This window comes from Clarias gariepinus, chromosome 28 (assembly GCF_024256425.1).
Source record: "Clarias gariepinus isolate MV-2021 ecotype Netherlands chromosome 28, CGAR_prim_01v2, whole genome shotgun sequence".
Lineage (NCBI taxonomy): Eukaryota > Metazoa > Chordata > Actinopteri > Siluriformes > Clariidae > Clarias > Clarias gariepinus.
The window spans coordinates 11,211,085-11,235,558 of NC_071127.1; the positions used below are offsets into that span (position 1 = coordinate 11,211,085).

General features: G+C 37.7%; 2 protein-coding genes across 2 annotated transcripts in view; one reads left to right on the forward strand and one right to left on the reverse strand.

The window, feature by feature from the left end:
• Window positions 1-677: 677 nt before the first annotated feature.
• On the reverse strand, window positions 678-19,704 carry pip4p2 (phosphatidylinositol-4,5-bisphosphate 4-phosphatase 2). Its single transcript, XM_053489651.1, has 7 exons — window positions 19,491-19,704; window positions 8,711-8,859; window positions 6,823-6,929; window positions 6,457-6,580; window positions 5,111-5,163; window positions 3,036-3,126; window positions 678-1,852 (listed from the first exon to the last, which is right to left on the reverse strand). Exons 1-7 carry the CDS (start codon window positions 19,594-19,596, stop codon window positions 1,709-1,711), a joined length of 774 nt encoding a protein of 257 aa, XP_053345626.1. The 5' UTR covers window positions 19,597-19,704; the 3' UTR covers window positions 678-1,708.
• Window positions 19,705-24,128: 4,424 nt separating this feature from the next.
• si:ch211-250g4.3 (titin homolog) overlaps window positions 24,129-24,474 on the forward strand; it is a 32,205-nt gene continuing 31,859 nt past the window's right edge. The window contains exon 1 of the mRNA XM_053489652.1: window positions 24,129-24,251. The gene's annotated coding sequence lies outside the window, so the exon portion shown is untranslated. The remainder of the gene's footprint in view (window positions 24,252-24,474) is intronic.

The window sequence follows — 24,474 nt, forward strand, 5'->3', positions numbered from 1 at the left end:
CCATCTGTTCGTGAATGACCATCCCGGCCGAGGTGACTCTGAGCACACTGCAGTCATTCCCGTGAACGTTCAGTGAGTGGAACACCTAATCCATGAAATCAACAGATACAGTAGCTTTAACTTCGAAATAAAAGCTGCATCTATCTGTCAGAACTGTACACACAGTCATTCACCAACACCATATTAGAGGAACTTATCTGGGAATTGTTCCCACATCCCCCATACAGACCTGACCTTGCTGCAAGCCATTTTCAAATGTTTGGGCCATTAAAGGAGTTCCTGGGAGGCCGGCGTTTCAGACCTCAAGCAGGCATTCACATCATGCCTGAAAAAAGGTTGTATTTCGATGGTATCCAAGCACTAGTGAAATGCTGGGATAGATGCTGGGACTAATGGATTAGTGTGTTCTGTTATTTAAAGTCTTTGAGTGACTTGTGTAAAATTTATGGCTTGGTCATTATTATTCTTGCCCAAAACTGTCACACATTTCTTAAAGAAAATATTATTTAAGAAATTGGGTAAATGAGATTTTTATTATTTTTTTATAGGAAAATGCTAGCTTCTCCTAAATACAGTGAGTAATATTTCTTTTCTACGTTTTTTTCTCAGCTTTTCTACCAAGAGTGCTGATTATAAAGGGTGAAGTAAAAACTCAAGTGAAGTAAAAGACACAGGCGGAATGGCAGTTCTTTTTTATTTTATTGATAAATTACCATTTTTTAAAAAGACCCAAACCATACTCCAACTTAAGTTAGTCTCAGTGCGATGAATAAACTATGTACAAAGAAACTTGCTTTTCACATTCAGAACAGGAACTGCAATTGTAACTACAATTGTGCCCAGTCACCCTGCCAAAGTTAAGAAACTACTGTGATATTAGTGTGAACAAGGTAGCGGAGGCGGTTCCATTCTACATATAGAGAAGATTAGGGACATTAGGCGGCCTAACACTTCCACAGTGACCTTTTGCTGACAGAGACACACTGATCTGTGGTACAAATGAACCGAGTTGATATCATGCAAAACATTTAAAACCCACCGGAGTCAGCTGGAGTTATTAGCATCGATGTTTGTTTGTAAGCATGCCGTTTTTAAATACTCTGAAAAGCCGAGATAATCTCTCGGTTTGTTCGAGCGGCTCCGAGGATATGGATTCGAGAGCAGCTATCGATTTTCCACCCTAAGAACACAGATATTGGCACGTGTAAGATGTAAGATTACATAAATGTTACACAGTACCACCTTGTTTGAGTGTGGGCAGCTTTTAATATTTAACTTGCAGCTTTTTACAGCTGACAGCTAGCAGCAAAAAGAAGAGGATATTTGCATAAAACTGTAGTGCAATGGATATATTGTTCATTTTGGTCAAGTCGTTAACAAAACACAACACACACACACTCACAGTCTAGTAGGCTTTAACAACGATACACGAGGCGTACTTTATATTATAATTTTCCCAATTGAAAATTAAATGTTACTTTTCAAAAGTTGATTTCAACACGTTTGTGAATATCTGATCACTTATATATAGATATATCTGACATCCAATATAAATATTCGGAATATAACGCGTTCATTTTTTCCGGCCCCGATTATACAGTAGCTCGCCTACATACTGTAGAATGACCAGTGAAATGTACACCTGTTAAAATCAAGATAAAATGAAAACCTAAAAAGGGTTAAATGAACCATCATGGACACTTCACATCTATGCAAAGGTGTTCTCTGGATAGCTGACTCGAATCGCTCCCCAGTAGCAGGCCCGGACCAGGCAGATAAAACCCAGCAGATACGCGAAAGCCCATGACACGTAGGTAGCATGGTATCGCCTGGCAAATTCTTGGGTTCCAACCTAGAGGGGTGGGGACAAAGAAACACAGAAAGCACAGAGTAAGATACAGTTCATTGGGTAGTTTATTGGATTCATCTCAGGATAGCTGACTTTAATCCTAATCGGTCTTGCCAGTACCTTCTACTTATTTTCCACAGAATACATTTTTACTCAGGATTCAGTACTTTGCTTTATTGAGTCAGTATAAATATCATTATTTCCAAGTGTCAGTTCTCCAACAACAGTAAATAAAAAACAAGACATAAAGGCTGCTGTGTTGGGGAAAAAAAAACAGTCCATTACTGTTTAGTGCCCTGTTTGGGGCTGACTACTTAAAGATGAAACTAGCTGCATACGCTTCATCAATGTTATTGTCACAGTTAATCCTTTCCTTACTTATGGCAATTTATGAAAAAACAAACAAACAAACATTGTTGTGGTTAAGTGATCATGCATGTTGTATGTGCTACATAAAGACAAACTATTTGCGCTTGCTCTGCTTAACAGTGTACAGTTAATTCCATTTAACGCCCTTACATTCTCATTATACACTACCGTACAAAAGTTGGGGTCACTTTCTAACTCCATGATGGTTCCTGATTTTTATTTCTTTCTACATTGTAAAGGAATGCTGAAGGCGTCCAAAAATGCATTAATCTCCTTTGAACAGTTAATGATGAGATGTGTCTGTTACTTCTGCTCTGTAAAGACTTTATAACGCCTCTAATCTGAGGTGCTGTTAATTGGTCGTTTTTCAGGCTGATAACTCTAAATGAACTTCTCGTCTGCGGCAGAGGTAGGTTTTGGTCTCACCCTCCTGGGACGGCCTTCATGAGAGCCAGTTTCATTATGGTGCTTGACGGATTTTGCAAATGCACTTGACAATACTGTTCTTGCAAGAACTATTACAGAAAGGCTGATCTCTGTGTCTTAAAATAACAACTCACTGTTGTTTTTCTTGTTGTTACGTAATTACCTAATTCCATATGTGTTATTTTATAGTTTTGAAATCCCCAGTATTGTTGTAGAATGTAGTTACGGGTTAAGGGCCTTGCTCAAGGGCCTTTCAAATTCTGTGGTGCTGTGGTTTAAACCTGGGAACCTCCGATTCGTAGTCCAACACCTGAACCACTGAGCTACCCCTGTCAATTAGCCTAATCTGAATGGTGTATAAAAGTGCATTGCGGTTAGATCAGTAACTTACCGTCAGTCCAATTCCGATAAAAATGCAGATCATTCCTACTGTGATGTAGGCGCAGCAGCGCCTCCTGGGTAGAGCACTGCCAACGGAAGAACTGGAGGCAAAAACACACACACACAAGATCGGGGTTAGAGCACAGCACAGGGTGGTGCACCAAAAACACCCCAATTATTAAATATTTAAGTTAATTATTCTGCTTTACTGGTTGTTAATAAATATATTTTGAATATATCTAAAAATGAACACAACAGTATGACACCCTGTCGCAGGTTTTACACAGCGAGTACACCAAAAAAAACATTTGACGTGGCGGTACATTTAACTCAAGCATGAAGCATTTTGCAAGTTCGCTAGTTGGAAAGAAAAACAGGTCTAGCGAGGGGGTTGAAAATAAACTGGCTTTTGTAAACGCTTGTACTCAGCAAGAGCCAGCTGGGGTAGAAGCGAGCCATGTGACCTCCGGCAAAGTCTAATACTTCACATGGCTCTCATGTGACTGGTTCTGAAGCCGCTTTTTAAAATCATGATGAATCAAAGTGCCTTAATGTGTTTATCCCATTATCTCGAGTAAGGGTGGCACGAAAATAAAATAATAAAAAGAAAAAAATCTAATATATCATGACATTTCAAGACTTGCATCTATAAAAGGAGGGGAAGTTAAAAAGTATCTACTTTGACTTCCTTGAGGATTAAAGCACTATAGACTTAATGACATCAAAAGAAACAACAAAGAGAAGCTATAAAGGAACAACTGCAATAACCTAAACAATAAAGAAACTTGTGGATGTTCTATAAAATTAAATGCAGCTATAAAGGCATAAAGAATCATTTTATTCATCAATAAATTATAGATTTGAATCTGTGCCAAATCATTGTGCTAGGAGAGAAATAACAGAGTTTGGGATGTGCTGTTAGAGGAAAAATATCCACCACAAGGTGGTTATAGCTGTCTGCTTTGTGCTGGACGAGATCACACCATCAGACATGGATTAGCTTCTCTGAACAGGACAGTCTGTTGAGCGTTATTCCTTACTTATTGAGTCAAAAATCAAAAAAAGGAGGAATGCTTTATGAGGTCGTGCAAGCTGAGAGTAAAGAATGAGGAAATATTAAACTAGAACTAGAAATGAAGTCCACTTGGTACATTGATCAATAACAGTTGTGGAATTACAAAAGCATTGATACCTCATGATATCCATAATATACTGAAGTTTATCACAAGGCGATTAATCTTGTATATGTCTGTTTTCTCTTCTCACAAGCAGGAATTTGTCACATTCCATTTAAGCTGATAATTTCAGACCGGATTTTGTAGAAGGATTAAAAATCCTGTCCTAGTCTGCGCCAGTCAGCACATGTTGGAGCCGGTTGACATGGAGAGCTGGCACAGGAATCAGTAACTGTATGAGGGGTACGAACTCGAATCAGCAAGTGTTTGAGGAGAAGAGACTTGATTTGATTATTCTGATCGCACCATCAATAGGCAATGAACATAGACAAGGGGTGATCATGGGCAGGATACAGGAAATTCGAAATGGCAAACAGAGAACGTTTATTTGCGAATAAATTAAACAACCAGTTTGGAACAACAGCTGATTGACTTAGGGGAAGAAGACTTGTACAATGTCATTTGAAGTGTTAATTGTATGATCAGAACTTTTAAGACTGTAAACCCTGTGTAGTTTGTCCTCAGTTTTAGGTCAGTTGTAGCAACTGCTATCTCAGTGTGTGTGTGTGGTTTTTTTTGCCATCTGTTTGTTACATTACATCAACATGAATCTACTCCCATTCCAAAGCAGTTGCTCTGAAGGATTCTGGCAGCCTGGGCAATGGGTGAAGGGCATTACATTACTGGCACTACCACTCTGGGTATGTTTACTCTTCCTCTCTGCATTACCCCTTTGCTGCCAAGGTCTCACATCATGCCAGAAATGTGTGCGTCACACAGACTCAGAGGTTGCGAATCGGATGCTGGGCGGCATCGCACCGCCGGTCATGAGGATCCCGAAAACCTGAGACATCTAGATCACCAAGCTCTGGACAGAGACAATCATGGAAAAGTGATGAATGTGACTCACATCTTTTTGCAATGAGGACACTTGGCCAGCGTATTAAATCGGAGCTCCATCCACTGTGGGAAAGACAAAAGGCAAAAAAATAAAATAAATCAAATAAACACTTAATATACGGTGCTACTATTGAGTTAGGGTGAATCTGTTATTCATGGGTCACTTTATAAGCATATAATAAGTTAATAATTATTAAAACCTTTTATATATCAAATATATACAGACTAGAAATCAATTTACACAACTTAAGTCACACTCCTTAAAATCAAAATACAATAACAATGAATAATGGAAGTTACTGCAATATTTACAGAACAGCATACATATGCATACCCTGCATGTTGCCATAGTGGAGCAGAATCCACATAGGTTTTAGTTACTAGGAGAATGATATCCTGCTCGTTTACTTATCTGTATCAGATTACTAACAGTCCGAGTCTTGCTTTAGTTTTAGTTTCTGATTCGGATTTATTAGTACAGTGGAACCTCGCCATAAGAATTTAATAAGGCGAATTTTGGTATCAGGAAACATGTTTAATGTAAACGTAATGTAGAATGTAATGTAAACTCTATAATCGTTTTTTTTTTGGCATATGAAAAGACTTAAGTACATTAAGTAAAATATGAAATAAATAGACATTAAAACTTGTTTAATTTATGATGAAGTGCCTCCCTTTTATTCTTGCTAACTTTTTTGGGACCCTTGCATTCACTCAATCTTGCACAAAATGCAAAAACAAAACAAACAAACAAACAAAACAAAAAAAATTTAACATTTGTGAACTTGCTTCGCTTGGTTTTCCCCTGACTGGCTCCTGGATGTACGGCGTTCGGTTCGGTTCGTTCATTATGATGCCGAAAACACTTGCGAATTCCTTGCAAAACTTCAGTCCTTAAAGCAAAAATTCATAAGGGAGGACATTTGTATGCTGAGATTCCACTGTATTGAGATCTTGCAGGCAGCAGATCCATTAACAACATGCCGACCAGAGGAAGGCTGGGGTGCATCATTACGGCTAGCCTAATGGTCCTGGACATAACAGGAGATCTATCGCATTGAGGGATTCGTTTTTCTTACTTCAGCATCCTGTGCTAGCACTTTAATTTACTTCTGAGTGAAGAAATGTAGGCAGCATTCCCGAAAAACTATTTAATTAGGTCCTGTGATGTAGAACAAAGATTAGACGGCACAGACGTGGTCTTATGAAAGTTTACGAGTGTTAAATCGAAAATCGAAAACATTGGCATGTAAAATCGGGTCATTAAAAAAAACAACTCATTAATAATTATAGTTAATAATGAGATATACCATAAACTGGTGCTGTACAGGAAAAGAGGAATAAAACTGTACATACAAGGAACGTGTTGCCGCAGTGGCCGCACACCACACGCAGGCCTTCGGGCTGAATGGGAAGCGCCGGCTGTGCAGGTTGCTCCTCCGGGATCACCATCACCGGACTCAGGTTGATAATCCGTCTACTGTCGGTCATAAAAAACAAATCACTGTGACCTCTATGCTGCTAGAAAAAAACCCAAAAATCAATCATATTTTTTTGCCCAGCTGCAGGCATTTTCCTGTACTTCAAAGAGCGCGGTACCCGTTTCACCTCCCTTCACTCTGTTATCAGACGACTACAACCTCAGAGACCTGCTTTTTATATTTCCACTGCACGATGATGTCCAGATGGCAGCAGTAACAAGACAGCCCTTATCACACTTACCAGTTAGGTCGAGGACATCCTATCCTCCGGGATGTGTCTTTACAAATTAGCAAGCAGTTGCAGGGACATCTGACATACTTTTTCCCAGCTGGCGGGTTTTTGATCGGCTATGAAAAGGAAAAGAGGCGCAGAAAGGCAGAATATTGTTATCTAAGATCTAAAGTGACTTTTATTTGCACAAACAATACAAAACAGGTTTTACTGTAAAGTGTACCAGCATGCCCGACCGTTAACACCATATGTAAACAAAAAGATACATAGTGATCTGTGATTAATCTCATTAAGTCAGAGCTCTGGTGGCTTTGTAAAATAAAGTTATAAACACCATAGAAATCATTATAAGTTAACTAAGAACAGAACCGCCATACTGGTAGAAAAATATACTGCTAAATAAACCCTTAAGGGTCCCGGTTTGACCTGAACATACTGTACACATGCAAGTCAAACTGGCACTCTGTGTTTCCTTATTTATTATTATTTTTAAGCAGTATATTTATATAAGGTCAGGAACATGACTTCAAAAAGTTTAGAAGGTAAAACAGAGCAAATTAATGCAAACATTAAAAACAGAAATTACTAAGAGGACTAAAACATAAATTACAAACCATTACTCTATCCTAACCATATAATATAAAGGCAAAAAGTACTAAGCGTGTCAAAAAGGATGATCATATTGTGAATAAGAGTCTTTATAATTAACACAACAGGTCACGTGTCAAATCTACAGAATGCAGGAGAGATAATTGACTGAGGCAAGGGCCAGGCAGAAATATCAATACAAATTAATGCCTGTCGAATGGTTTAAAACATTGCAATGCACAAATACACACACAAATCTAATATAAAATAAAATGTTGAAATGTATTTTTGATGCATGACTTGAGTTGTCAAGTCTATTGATTCAAAAACTACGGAGGCTCTCTGGTGACCCTGGGGGAAAAAATATTTAGTGGCCATGACTAACTAAGGCATGGGAACAAAATAGTACAATGCGTGGCCACAAGATACTGTGGTGACAACTGTGGTGACTCTTGTAAACTACGGAGTTTAAATTGATGACTTTAATAACTGTTAGTATGGATGGATGATTACTTTTATTTACTCACTAACATACAGCATATAAGTTGTGGCCACAATACACTATCTCGCTCCGATACCAGACTAAGTCATGACCACAACATAATATCTAACTTCCACACCTGTGTAAGTCATGGTCACCACATAGGATCTCATTCCCATTTTTCCCCAAATGTAACCAGAGGGGCTCTGTAAAAAGAAAATGATTTAGACTTTGGACTTTTTCTCCAAAACCATTGTCTGTTTATTTACATTTTTTCTTCCAAACCACAGAAGCACCACAAGCACAAAGGTTCTCACACGCCAGCCTGCAGATCATGTGAAATGTGCTACTGCATCTTCGTCATCGGATACACCGACTGGATGCTGTGTTGCTTAGTTACAAAGACATATTAGTGCTGAATGAACTTTTTGTAACAAATAAAATATAATGATCTACATAAATTACTGGAACAAATGAGTTTTGGGATTGTGTAATTCGAAGGTGCACGGATAGCAATAAGAATCAAGGTGCAATCTAAAAAAGGTGTGGAGGATGATTGAAATCGGGGGTGTTCATGCAATGGTGCTGCACAAATCATGCTGCGTTTCACACTTATTTAAGGGAAATGTTAAAGTCTCAAAGCACAGAATCAGAGACAGGAAAATACCACTAATTCTATTCCGCTATCTTCTCTTCTTGTTAAGACTGACTTGTGAAGACATCACTTCTGACTGTGCAGTGAGAGTGAGAGTGCGAGAGCGAGAGAAAGTAGGACTGGCGCTGTGCATGACTAAGCATTAGTTGAAGCAACATCCGATGCCTTCTTACCGTCGCCTCATTGCAGACCGTGCACTTCACCACATGCTGATGGAGCTTCCCATCCAGGTTTATGAGAGACTGACACACTCGGCAGTTAATGACTGGCACTCCTCCTGTATCAGGACTGGCAATAGCTGTGTATGGCGGGGGGAGCTCAGCTAAGAGAGGACAGACACAGTTACATATGCATATCAGATTTATTGGAATATTATATTGTACGCCTTTATTTTCTTACACATTGCCAGTCAAAACACTTGTTCGTCAACTAATAAAAGGGTCACTGATGAAATTTTGTACATTTTGCTAATAACATCTTAATAACCAGCTTCATGAATTTAAGAATACAATGGTTTAAAGCTGATTATTAAAAATCATCTGATCCAAAAAAGAAATGCATACATGTTAATAAATTTAAATTTGTCTTCCAGATAGCGAAAAAACATACAATCTGAAGAAACCAAACACTTAATTGGTAGAACAACATCCATCTTTAATAAGTGCTGACTGTAACCAGAGACACAATTAATGCAATCATAGGTTAAGCTGTACAAATCAAATAGCAGAAACTACTGTGTAAATACACACACTATATTGATTTACTCAACCCTACTGCAGACGCCCATGTGAGCAAACAGAGCGTCTGTCATTATGGTATTTAACATCAGTGATAACATGTTTGATAAGATTAGGAATTATTGTTTTATGTTGTACGTAGAGCTGGCGCAATATGAAGGAGCAACAGGAGCGAATTGCCTAAACAGTGTGTTGTGTGAGGTTTTAAATAGTGACAGCATGGATTATGAAACTGACCTAAATTCTGCATTACATGCTTGGCCTGGCTAATAACTCAATATTGTACTAAGCGGGAAGTGAGAAGTTTCAATGTCTAGACCAAGGATCATTAGAATATGAGTAATAACCTTAACGGCAGCGTGGTGGATTAGTTGGGTTTGGGTTCGATTGTGAGCACCAAGTCCGCGTGCTTGGTAGGTTTCCTTTCGGGTACTCCGGTTTCCTCCCACAGCGCAAAGACATGCAGATTAGGATAATTGGCGTTACCCAAGTTGCTCGTAGTGTGTGATTGAGTGTGGCTATGCGTGTGCGCTTCGTCTCCTGCGATAGGCTCCAGGCTTCCTGCGACCATGTATACAGGATAAAGCAGTATAGATAATGAGTGAGTAAATAACACCCTATACTGGGGTTGAGATGATATGTAAAATGTTTTAGGTGCTTTAAACATAAATTATAAAGCATAAAACATCAGACTGTCCACTTCTATATTTTGACTTTTCTCAGACTAAAACCTGGCTGAGGTTTTGGCTGTAGACTGAATTTATGCCTACTCTGAGATTTAATGGATTAAGGTTGTGGATTAATTCCACAGTCAGCAGTCAAGCCAGGTCTGGTCTTGTGATTATTAATTCAGCCAAAAATGAAGTAATCACCATATTCAGGTAAACCAAAAATGCCATTCTTGTAAACAAAGTTTGTTTCTCTGGTTTTGCATTAGAGCCACGAAGATAAAACAGTTGAATAAAATGGTTAATTATGGATTGCTTGTCTCCGTCAAGGTGTTTGAAAAAATTCCACCATGCACAGTTTTGAAAATGCATTTATAGTAAACCATGTGCTTGTCGTCAGTCATGTTGTGAAGTACTGTAACACTCCGCTGAGACAGGAAGATGTTGTGCAACAGCCATTTTCACAAGTCACATTATCACATAAACTAGTGAGGCAGGATATTACAGTACACTGCAAAAGTCTTAGGCACATGCAAAACTGCTCTCGGTCTTTAAAGAAAATTTATACATAAAAAAACTACTAAAACTATAAAAATCATTAAACAGTAAATAATTAAACTAAGTCAATAATTGTTGAAAAACCTTTTTAAAATATAGTCTCAGGTACAATTTGAGCAAATTTTATAAGAATTTTTTATAAGTTGTTTTTTCATAATGCTTTCAAATGCTGCCTCCTTTTTTGGCCTAGAGATATTTTCCTGTAGAATTAAAATTTTTCCTGGAATACTATGTTTGGAATGTATTATTTAATATTTAATATTTAACCTAATTTATATTAGGTTTAGCATTTTGAGTACATACAATCTCCTTCTTTGTCTCTCAGCCAAATCACCCAACCATCTGCCTCCATCTATCCCTATCCTCTGCATCCTCTTCTCTCACACTAACTAACTTCATGTCCTCTCTCACTGCATCCATAAATCTCATCTTTGATCTTCCCCTAGAAGAGTGCCAGTTCCTGGCAGATATATTCACAATCTCTCCTCTGAAAATGTCCAAACCACCTCTCTTTCTCAGAGTTTCTTCAAAACTCCAAAATCGACTCTGTAATGGCTAATCCATGTGTGAGAATCACGCCTCATGCTCCCTCAACCACCCTATTACAAATTGAGCCCAAAGGATTGTGACATCGTCATCTTGGAATATGCCTGTGCCATCATGGAAGGAAAAAAATCCGTACATGTGATAACCTGGTTATTCAGTACATTCAGGCCATCAGCAAACCTCATTTTTTGGGGGCACATAATGTTGCTGAGCCTAAACCTGACCAACAGATCATAACACTGCCCCCACAGGCTTGCATGGTGAGAGGCAGATGAAGTGATGCACCCATCACTTTTAAACAGGGGAAATCTAGAAATCATGCAACCATCCATTCCTATCAAATTGAAGCCTTTTCCCCTGCTGATTAGTCTCACTGATAAGTTGCTTTCTTAAGGCTACACAGCTGTTTAGTCCCTATCGCTTGAGTTCTCTTTTAAACATAGCAATGAGTTCTACTGTTACTTTTTAACTATGATTTCACCAAGCATTTAAGTGATCTCCCAAAAAAAAGTGATTTTTTTCCCCGACCACTTTTCTTCCTCAACACCATCCTTCCAGGTTTTAATAAAGCTTTGAACGGTTCCCTTTTTTGGATTGCCACAACCACACGATACATCTTCTGACATGGATGTCCAAGAAATGAGAAGCTCCTCACTGCATTAGTTAGGGTTAAATAACTTAACTCTTCACTCTCAGCTTAGTTAAATCCAAGCAGTGGATTTTTTTTTTTGGCTGCGCAGTGTTTACACACACAAGTATAATTTAGGAACGGTGGTGATATTTTAGTCTGTAATAGGGGTGTGTATTCAATTACCTCACTAACTATTTGAAGTCGCAGGGGAGCATTACTGGGCAGTGGGCAGTTGAAAGTGTGTATCAGGACAGAGTCTTTGCCTCATTGCTACAGGATGAAACACTGACTCGACACTCTGGGAAAGCTCTTCCTGTGTGTGTAATGTTATATGAACATGACTTGACAAGTCTATTATATCTGTAGTTCTACTGGATTCTGTTGATAGAAATATACTACTGTATTTTAATCGTTATTACCACTCTGGCCCCTGTTATAGTAAAGATTAATGACATTATAAATCATATCATTTAAAACCACTGCACAAAATGCATAAACTATCTAAAGCTTAACATACAAACAGATTTTATCATGTAACATGAGACTCTGGTATAGCAGATGTAATTTATTAATACTCTCTATGATATTGTATGCTTACATTTAATTATAACCTTGCAAAAAAAAAAAAAAAAATTAACGATACAAAAACTGACCACCCCCAAAAGGTAAACTTAGCAGAATGATTATATAATATCTTACTACATATAACAGTTCGCTGTATACACACAAAGCAGTTATCATAACCTTATCCGTTTAATACTTCAAAGTTCCATCATACAAATGAATTAAGACTCTTCCTTCTATGCACCCTCTTAATTATCGACTAAACTAAAGCAGGGTGAAATCATAGACCTGGCAGTGACTGCTTCGATTATTACCTCACTTGTGCATTTCTAGAAAAACATCTCTCCACGTGATTTAAAAGCATTTATGCTAGGAATGTTCACACCTGACTCTGACACTTACTTTCTACCTACAAACATATCTGGCTAGGGAAATGACAAAGCACATTTTTAAAGGTATTGCTAGGTTACCCTTGGCATGTGATATCAAGGTTATCACACCAAAGTTGATTTGTTGGAAGTAACATTTTTCATTTTTCCATTTTTTCTTTCCAGTAAAATTAGTTACGCTTAAAGATTGAGACAAACTATATACAAGTATACACAAACAAGATGAATATTCAGAAAAATGACAAGTGATATAGTTATCATCTTGGCCTTAAACATCTATCTATAAAAAAATAATTTTGCAAATTGTTTTTGTGCAGTCTGAACTTTAAGTATGCTAGTACGCCCTTCCATGGCGCTGAGATCACATGACCCAAGACCTCACAATTTTCCTCCAAGCAACCATCATGGCGTCAACATAGAGCCATGTACAATTTGTGTGGCAATGTTTATACAACACATTGTATTTGCCATAGTGACTATTATTTTTTTTCTCTTCATTTAAATGCCCTCTCTCCTGAAGACTTTTCCACTAAGGAAAATTTTAAGTCAGCAAAGAGGCACGACTGAAGAGTCCTTTCAGAAATGTGACGTAAACCATACGCAAAGCTCCATCACATAAACTGCAAACAACACTGCCAATAATGAAAGAATAATGTCTGCTTTTGGACAAGGATATGCTTTACCGGGCGTCATCTCGAGGCATTCAGGTCTGACCTGAATTGTGATAAGCAAAAGGGCCCACAAATGGCTCTTTGCACCGTTTGGACCAGGATTGGCTATGATGATGTACTGATTGTGTATTGAGTATCTGAAAATAGGGAGAAAGAATGTATTGGATTCACAAATCAAATAGCAATAAAATAATTTTCGTTTTTTATTGTTTTGCACAGATAACTTAGTTTTAGTTTCAATACTAGTGGACGGCTTTGAAAACTGACAAAAACTGGTTTTCTTGTTGCCTTTTTAAAAAATAATTATGATAATGTACAATGTGGACATTCAATGGGGGGGTTTGGGGGGTGATCACTGAACTCAGCAATATCTAGGCCGGATTTGTTTCTCTCTCATGTATCAGTATAGCACCTGTGTCTTCTAGTAAACCAGGGTATATTTTCCCTGGCAGTACATGTAAGATGAGAGGCCTATTCCCAACACACAACACTGAACCCTGGAGCCAGCTGCTGCCCAGGCTCAAATCCGGCTTTGGCAGAACGCAGCATAAACTACAATGTTTGAGAGGTGTTTGGCTTGGATCCTGTGTGAGAATTTCAGTTGTGGGTCACCCAGTCACCCCTAAATACTTTTGAACTGTATTTTATTAAATCTGCTCATGTTAGTGACCCAGTTAAAACCATTATGGAGCAGATCCTAGTTTAAGGCTTAAGGAGCAACTTCAGGGAATTTCTGGAAAGACGTAACTGTAACATTGGGTTTGGGTTTACCCGCGAAGGTATCCAGACTAAATCATCTTTATCCTATAATTCAACATTTCAATCCTGGAGACTCTGGGGAGACTCACCCCACTCACAGGCCACAAGCTCTCACTAAATGTTTTGATATGAATGAAAATGAAGTAAAGTCACCAGAGCTTGACCCAACTGAACACATAAGGGAGATTTTTAAGCATTTAGACAGCGCTCTAGACCTACATCATTAAATATCTTTTGAAAGAATGTGAGTTCATCACTCCAAATATCTGGTTTTTCTTTAATGTCAACCATTTGTATGGGGAAGTTTCTGGTTTTGGTAAGAATGCCATTTCTCAACACATCTACAACAGTCTTCAATTTTGCTTAATAAATTGAGTATTGTGTAAAAGTTAGGCAAATTGTTAAAAGAACAAAAACTTTTAAATTCCATTGGGCTGTCCATCCGGCACGTACTCCCAAAATGTATCCATAATTTCTATGACAGTTACCTAAGTAACTTTACTGCACAGTAAAATTCTTTATTCTTCGCATATCCTGGCACCCTTGAAGCACACAGGGTAAAGGGCCTTGTTCAAAGGCCCAACAACGGCAACCTGGTGGAGCTGGAGGTGGAACCACTGAACTTCCGACCTCCAACTCAGAGATGTACAGTAACACACTGGGCGACTAATGTCCCTATCCTTTTAAGGATTAGTCCTTAAACCTAATGTTAAACCTCACCTTTTAAGGGTTGAGTTGTGGGAACGCCAATTAGCCTAATCTGCATGTCTTTGGACTGTGGAAGGAAACCAGAGAACACGGAGTATATCCACAAAGCACGGAGAGAAAATGCAAACTCCATGCACACAGACTCGAGGTGGGAACTCTGACCCTAGAGGTGCAAGGCGACAGCGCTAACCACCAAGTCACTGTGCCGCCCTATTTAAGTTAATTATCTATAATAAATTAAATTATATACTGATATATTCACCATAAAAGAATGTACTGAATGTAATGAAAGTGATTTATTCCCCCTCTGCTGTTATAATAACCTCCACTCTTCTGAGAAGGCTTTCCACTAGGTTTTGAAGCATGGCTATGGAGATTGTTCATTCAGCCACAAGAGTATTAATGAGCTCATGCACTGTAACAAATAAAAGTCCTGACAAAGTCAGCGTTCCAATTCATTTCAAAGGTTTACAATGAGGTTGCAGTCAATCCCATACAATTTTATATCAACAATTTGAGCAACAACTGCATATGGGTGAGACACTCAGGTGTCCACAAACTTCTGAAAATATAATGTGTTAATTATGTGTTAAAAGAAGGTCATGTTAAGGTAATTTTAAATTATGTTTTTTTTTTTTTATTAAGGTTTAGGTTTAAAGCCACTGTTTATTTTATTTAAACAGCAGGTCAGTTGTGTGTGTTTTTTTTTTATTATAATACATAAGGATATTCTTCATCCTCGACTCTCACTATTCATTTATTTCTCATTATTTTATTACTGACAGTATGCTACACTGTCCCACACTGAGCTGACTGGGTTTATACACTGGTTGGGCAAAAATAAAGGGGGGTCGGGGGGTTGGCAGACACTCTTTCATATCAGATAAGATTTCAATGACTGCCTTTAGCTTTGATTATGGTGCACTGTGTTGTGGCAAATCCATGTGTGAAATAAACTTTTTTATAATATGAGTCTTGGAAGAAGTACATAAATGTGAATAACCTATATAAGTGTTTTAGAATCACTCCTAGGAATTGCGCTAAAAATTTATTTAAGACTAAAAATACTTTCACCTCAGAGTAGAACATATCAGTTATTTATGAAGCTTCCTACTCCTACTGCTCCTAGAAAAGAGTGTGATGTTACTTTCTACGACGCTAAAAAACGCTAAGTGGGTTACACATTACATGGAGGTGTTGTAATTTTTTACAGTTATACAGTAAGTAGTTTTAAACGGGGAGAAATCAAAATGTCGAAATCAGCGGCAGTTGTGTGAACACAGACAAATGCACACAGACAAAACTTATACAGTGATGTGTGACTCAACTGCATGAAGTTTTCCCAATCAGACTGATCCAATCAGAATTGTCTATAACAGAGCTGTGTAGGATTGTTATAATCTGATCAAAATGATGGCCATACTATTACTTTGAAGATAAAGAGAGTGAGTGGAACCAATTTGTGAAACCATCAATGCCATCCGTCAGTCCTTGTCAATGCTAAGGGACGATTATTATATGCATGCGCCATGGATGACGCCAACAACTCCGGAGAAACCAGCGTATGATGTGTATGATTTCCCGCTGCGTGGTGGGGAAATGCATGAATCTGTGCACAATCTAAGGTTCTATAACAGCAAAGTCTGATTTATTTTGATTTTTTGTTCTGGCAGTGTTGGCTGCGACAAACACAAAGCATCATCTTCCCTGCCACTAAAAAAAGTAAAGTAGCAGTCACATGCGAAGACAGCATAAGAAATGTTCGTTGATTAACCAGTTGCGTACCGAATGTGATCTGTCACAAAAACTATTTTTGTCCAAATTAATCTTTTAATGAGCTCTTTATCATTTATTGCTACCAAAAACATCTTTCCTCTGCATGCATCTCTACCTCAACGTCATTGAGAACCAGTTAGGACACCTCAGGGGCTCTCCTAATTTTTGATAGAGATATTAGTGATTTCATATTTTAAGTGTGATAAATTGCTTTGATTCCTACTCCTATAAATAGGGTAAAAATTGCGTCACTCTGAGAATTTTTGGCCAATAAAGAGCGATTTCCAACACTGAGATGCTTAGTAAATAAGAGCACAAGTTATTCAACCATTGATTGCCACATAACGTTCCTAACCTTAGACCTGAGCATCTGAAGCAATGCCCAGATCAGAACACTGCCTCCAGAGGCCACAACACATGATACAATCATGCATTGCTTCATGTCCTGCCCTTCTTACTATGACACACCTATTGCTCTTCAATAAGATCAATCTGGACTAATCACATGACTTTTCCCTCATTGCTTTAAAGTCCAATTTTTATGATCTCAAGCAAATTTAGGAGCTTTTTTTTTAAACATCTGGTATCTTATGGCTGTACAGCTGTTTAGTCCTTCACATTGTGCATGTGAAAATACTTATACTTTCACTATTAAACATAGCTGTGATTTCTACTGTCATTTTTCCCCCTTGTATCTACAGTATATAAAGCACTTACATTGATCTCTACCCATTTTTTTCCTGATCACATTTCATCTATGAAGTTAAAGGTTCAGGACAGTCCTTATAGGTTTTAATTCTGGGTTGGACAGTTCTTCTAACCCAATTCCAGTAATTTTAAATGTCTTAAATTGTTTTGTAGTGCAGCCCAATAACTTGGCCCTTCTGAAACGGGGACTATTTTTTGGGCAGGCAGTGTATGTGCATCAAGACAAAGCATGGAAGGAGATTAAACTCTAGCATTCTGTTCAAAGGTTACCTTTCCCAATCTCCAATTCTGTAATCTTAATACACTGTCAATATGCTCCCTGCTGAAATAAGAGACAAGTAGAGTACTACAAAGATGTATTAAAATGCTACAGATTTTATTTCTTTTATGCTGTTTCTCTATGCATAAATCAGAGAGAGAGAGAGAGAGAGAGAGAGAAAATAGATGAATAGTATTTTTTCCCTATTTTTAAAAAATGAAGAAAAAAAAACCCTCTTCATGCTTGATTTCGATTGACTGAAGGAGTTGATTAATTTTCCAGTATGAATCAGACAGTTGTTGTGGCACCAACGGTTATATAAATGTGCTATAAACTCATATACAGATTTGAGAAGAAAAAAAAAAACTGGTTAAAAAAATGTTTTTGCTAGGACATAAGTGATCCAGTATGACTTGGTAATTAATACATGACAATTTTTAAACTAGATGTGACCTAGCAATGCTTTTATATCTCTACCATCTACGAGTTTGCACTGAGATGTTTTAAACTTGTGATTAGCTGAGATACCTCTAAATGGTGGATCTCGGGCAAATTTTGTTCAGTTTTACTATTATTTATTTATTTATTTATTTATTATAATCTCCCTATCCATGCTTCATTTTTTGTAAATATGCAAACACATTTCTATTTTTAGTCAGATAAACAGAAAAACATTTGTTAACAACAATTTCATGCGCTTTTATGTAGTGTCCGGAAATTTTTTTAATTCAAACCTTTCAATGACCTTAATTGTCATGCAGATGAAACTTGGCCGATTTAGATTTCACAAGGAAAGACATAAACTTAAAAAAAAAGTGCATTTCTAAAAAGCAGAATTGTTGAAATTTCACAATGTGAATTTTACATGGTTACGGAAACTACAGATCTTTTGTAAAAAAAAAATTAAAGTGACAATTTTGACAGGTCATATGCTTCTAGAAACTTATATACTAATTTTAGTATCATTACTCATAAAAATATGCATCATTTGCATTTTAAATGATTAAGTGAGACAATATAATGCTGAAAATTTTTCATTTTTGGGACACATAAAATCATCTCTTTAAAACAGTGTAAGGTAGAGACTATACATTTTTAGGGAAGCAAGATTGGTCAGTTACAAGTTGCATAAACTTAAGAGATAGCTTCTTTGGCACACACATTTTCTGTATATCTACAACATAAAAATATAATTTACACTAATACTGTATTTTGGCTGTATGCTTTACACGATTGACGATTTGCAATTCTAAATACATGTCCAAGGATGTTAATATCCTTGCTACTGCATGTTTGAAAAATTTCCATCTGGATCAATAAAGTATTTATCTATCTAGAGCATCTTTGCAACAAATGTGCACAGTTGCACCTTTCCAAGTAAATCATTATTAGCTCAACTACACGCACCATATATGTAAAAGATACTAGATGACATCCTAATCCAAAGCAAGCGACTGGGAATGATACTATTTATTGTGAGATTGTAGATTTGGGATGCAGTGTCAGCTTCAGCACACTGGAACACAATAGAGCCTAGTGGGCGTCCTTAACACCTTCAGGCGACCATTTCCCCTGAATCGTTACAGAAGCGTAAACAATGTAACCGTTTTCATTCAAATCGCTACAAAGGGGAAAACATCAAAGGCACGCTAAATCGGTTAATCCGACAAGCTAAGAGAATAAACGCCTGTTAAGGGTGGAGTGATGGAGTCAGATGCACCATTACAACACTGCAGGCCAGCAGGACAGATAGCGAGCGGGCCTAAAGCTGAAACCTGCAGCATTACAAATCTACACGACTGTTATTCAGGCGGTGATTCCCGCACGCATATGCCTTGCCTCGCCTTTCCCCGTGACATTTTTTATCAGGAGATCGATATCTCGTGTGCAGCAGCAGCAGCAACACGAGCGCGAAGCTGAGCGTGGTGTCGCTACGCCCAAAAAAGCTTTAGTCAATCACGACCCTCCTGTGTTTTTACCTCTCGGACTGGGTTCCTGCAGGTACGGCGGCGCTGTGGGAGTCACATTGCCCGAGTTCTGTGCTGACAACAGCGGTGAACGCTCATCCATGCCGTCGGAAGCCATTCTTTCCTTCTTCTTCTTTCACTGGGGGTAAAAAAAACAAAACAAAAACACAGCAGCGGCGAGCGTGTCGGTCCGGCAGCCTGGTGCCAAAACATAGAGACTCCCAACACTGCTACAGGAGCAGCACGAGGGGGCGGAGTCAAAGACGCAAAATTGGGCGGAGCCCGGACGTAACGGCATAAACACTTTCATTTACCACGGGGAGGAAAAGGGTGTGAAATAATGATTTTCTAATGCTTTGTCAAACTATCGTCCCCCCCCCCCACACACACAAAACCACTTCACCATCACGTGTTCTGTGCATAGTCATTGAGGCCTGGAGCTTATCCCAGGGAGCTTAGGGTACACGACAGGGAGTACAATGCCAATCCACTGAATTTTATTCTGTTTTAATAAATAATACAATAAAATCTACAAAAGGTTAGATAGTGGCTTAGTGATTAGAAATGCTGCCTCTCACCTAAGGTCTCTGTGTGTGTAGAGTTTTGTGCGTTTCCTTTGTGTACTTTAATGTGTGTGTGTGTACCCCTGTTTAATTGCCACTTGGTGCAGGTTTTATGCTGGATTCCCTTCCTGACGCAACTCTATTTCATCCAGGCTTGAAGCTGGCACTGCATAAAGCGGCTGAGGTTAAGGCATTGTCTAGGAATTAAATCCGGGCCTTACCAGTGGCAGGTAAGAAATCTACCACTTAGCCCATGATGCTTCAATGCCCATGATGGTATGAAATCATGTTGCTTTGTGATGTCAGAGTAGATGGATGGAATAAAATGTAATGACACAGCACTTTCTTTCTTTTTTCTTTTTTTTTTTTTACACCGGATGCCCTTTCTGATGCAACCCTCCCATTTTACCCAGGCTTGGGACCAGCACTGCATCCATTGACTGGGGTTTGGGCATTGTCTAAGAATCAAACCCGACAGCACTTATTATTCTCCTAATAAACATTACTCATGTAAATACAGGGCATTGTGCTGCAATGGGTAGCTTTTAAGCCTCATGAACTGTGAAAGGTTTCACACTGTTTCCCCATGTCTGTGTGGCTTTCCTCTGTCTATTTTCTGTCCACCTTCCAAATTGTCAATCCCAAGTTGCTACACCTTTTCCACACGTCAATTTCTTTTGCCACCCATGGATCCATAGTAGGCTAAATGTCTGTAAAGCTTTTAAAGTAAAATATTTGTCTTCTTCTATCTCATGCAAGATCAATATATGATCTAATAAAATGTAAGATGCTAAAGGAATTGGGAAGTGCATGGCCTAAAATAAAACCAACACAAACTATTATATTAAGCCATTGGTGAAGTGGCCACAGTGTTCTCTCAAAAGCTCATAATCGTTTTTAGGTTTTAACAATAACTTTAGTTAGTGGCACGATGGCGTAGTGGTTGGCATTGTGGCCATGCACCTCCAGTTTCAGGATTCGATTCCTGCCTTGGGTCTATGTGCATGGAGTGTTTCCTTAGGGCACTCCAGTTTCCTTCTTTCTGCCTAAAGACAGGCAGGTTAATATTTAATCAATCAATCTATAAGATGAATAAATATCAACATTTTCTCTTGTACTCACTTAGAGAAAGTTTTATTATTTGGGAAATGTCTCCATCTGGTGGTCTGAACATTGCCATGTGTAATGCTGTATGGAATGTGTTGACTCAGGGAGCAAGCTTGCTAGTAGCGAACTAAATAACAATGGACATAATTCTGCTGATGTACTGGAGATAATGTGCAATTTTAAATTAAATGAGCACAATGTGTATGTTTAAATATACATGGATTTAAAACCAATGTGAAGCCTGCAAGAAATGTAAAAAAAGATAAAACTTTATTAGACCCAAAGACAATTTATCTGTTCAACATTCTGCTTCTTTTCTATTTTTTTTTATTAATTACATTTACACTTACTTCCAAAATATGTAAAAAAAAATGATATTAAAAAAGTATTACATTGTGGAAGGTTTAGATGAGTAGTTTTCCACTTGTTTTAATGCAATTTAATGTGTTGAATTGCAAGGACCGCACTTCTATATTTGTTTTGAAGCATTATTGGATCACTAGTTGGTTATATGAGGAGAAATGCAACTTTCAAGTTATGATGGATATGCAGAATGTACAATATGTAATCAATAGTGGTATATGTTTCAGGAAAGGTCGCAGCACCAGGGCATCTGGACAATCTAGTGGAAACACACTTTTTTCTGACATGCAGTGTTTTCTGATCACCCATAGGGAAATCATAGGGTTGGGCTAACCTAAAAGTTTACAACGGATGGCTTTTCGGTAGATCTAAGTTCAGAATAGATATGTAACTCTCTCTCTCTCTCTCTCTCTCTCACACACACACACACATAGAGGTGGCCAACAAGAAGATTCTAGCAAACACTGTTAAGCTTTTTTTTTGTTCAACATAAAACAACACATTGCATATATTAGAGCAGAAATTATGCTGCATAATGAGCCCCTCCTAGACCAGGGTGGAGTTGTCTCTGATAACGACAGCTATCTGTAAATTTTTTTCTTTAGGCATTTAGACCATTGTACAGACGATGATTACATGGAATCGTGCACACAAATTTCTTTTTATTTTTTGCACATATTCACAAATTTTAACCACTCTCTCATTTTACGAATGTTTTACAAAAATAGTTTTTCATGCTCTTTATTCATGTCTGTGTACCTGTTTACTGTAATTATTGTGATAATTGTTTACTGTCTGTCTATTTAAAGTGGCAAGAAAAAGTATGTAAGCATTTTGGAATTTCATGGTTTTCTGCATTAATGTGCGATTAAATGTGATTTGATCTTCATCTAAGTCACGGATATTGACGAATATTCCTAAAATTATAACACAAAAACATTTTGACCTTTCATGTATTTATTGGACACACACATTCAGTGTGGTTCAAAATGGTAGTGGAAAAAGTATGTGAACTCTAGGAACTCTAGGAATTAATAACCCTTCCCCACTTGGCAGCAACCAAGTGCTCCCTGTAGCTGTGGAACAGACCTGCACATCGTTCAGGAGGAATTTTAGCCCATTCTTCCAGTGCCCATTCCTCCAGAACTACTTTAGCTTTGTCATATTCTTTGGGGGTCTCATGTATAAGACTTTCTTCAAGTCATTTTGTAGCATGTCTATTCGGTTGAGGTCTGGGCTCTGACTTGGCCATTTTAAAAGGCATTTTTTTGTTTTTATTGAAGCCATTCTGTTGTGGACTTGCTCCGGTGTTTTGTGTCATTGTCCTGTTATTTTTATAGAGTTTCAGCTGACATACAGATATTGTCACATTATCTTAATTTTTTTTAAAGCACTTGGGAATTCATCTTCGCCTCAATGATTGCAAGCTGGCTAGGCCCTGATGGAGCAAAGCAGTCCCAAATCATGATGTTTCCTCCACCATACTTTACGGTTGGGATGATGTTTTATGATGATATGCAGTATCATAATGAAAACATACTGTATGCAGTACCCTCAGTCAGATGTAGTGCTGTGGGTTCTTTCCAGAAGTTTAATCTTAGTTTCATTAATGCACAAAACATTTTTTTCAATACCGCTGTGTCATTGTGCTCTTTCACAAACTTCAGCGGGCGGAAATGTTCTTTTTAGTAAGCAGCAGCTTCATTTGTGGGGTTCTGCCATGGACACAATGTTTTATGTGCGATAGACTCATAACCACAGATGTTAGTCCGTTCCAATGATGCCTTAAAAACCTGTCACTTAGGGTTGTTTCTTTGCCTTATTGTCTTATCTTTGTTGTGCTCTTCAGGTCATTTTGACTAGGCACCACTAGAGTAGCCACAGTCCCAAAGTGTCTCCAAACTGTAGATTGGTAAATTCCTAGAATCTTTGAAATCACATTGTAACCCTTTCCAGCCTCATGTAAATCAGGAATTCCTGATCATAGATCCTTTTCAACACCTCCAAAATCATTTTCTTAACATGACTCCATGTATGCTAACACCTGACTCCAATTAGCTTTTTTTGAGGTAATTAAATCAAGGATTCACATACATTTTTCACTAGCACTAAGGTTTTTATAGTTGTTCTTAATGAAGACATGAAAGATCAGAGTGCTACTATTTTGGGCACATTATATTTGTCAATACTTTTGACTTAGATGAAGATCAGATCACATTTTATGACAAATTTATGCAGAAAACCATGAAATTCTAAAAAGTTCACATACTTTTTCTTATCTATCTATCTATCTATCTATCTATCTATCTATAGCAATATGCTAACAGTATAAATAAAAAAAAACAATTACAAAAAAAATTGAAAACATAAAAAACACTGTATTCCTCTCGTATGTTTAAAACATTTAAACAATAATGCGTTAAAATCAGGTAAGACGTAGAATAGAATTTAGGTAGTTCAAGACTTCAAATTAAATTCCTTTGTGAAATTTCTCTGCGACAGGTCAATCATATCTAGAGGAAAAACCTGCAGTAAGCTGTAAAAAGCTGTGGTAGCATGTCATATCAGGATACGCCCCACTTATCAGAGAAAAACAGACAGAGGTAGAGCACACACACACACACACACACACACACACTATTTGAGAAGACACACGAAAAGTTGCTTGTTTACCACCATGGCTCTAAAAAGACCACTGAAGTTTGCAGAATTAAAATAATTGACCAATAAAACCAGAAAGGTAGGTCTTAAAAGAAGAAATTTAACATGTTTTTTTTAATGTAATTTCTTATTTTAGATGTAAAGTTAAATAATTTTTATTTAATAACATTTAATTGTTTAATAACATTTATTTCTAAAATTTGTTTATAGAATGTTTTATATGGAGTATACATTACTTCAAAGCATAATTGTCTACATTTTTAAAGTATTATTTATAACATTTAGAAAAATTATGTAATGCA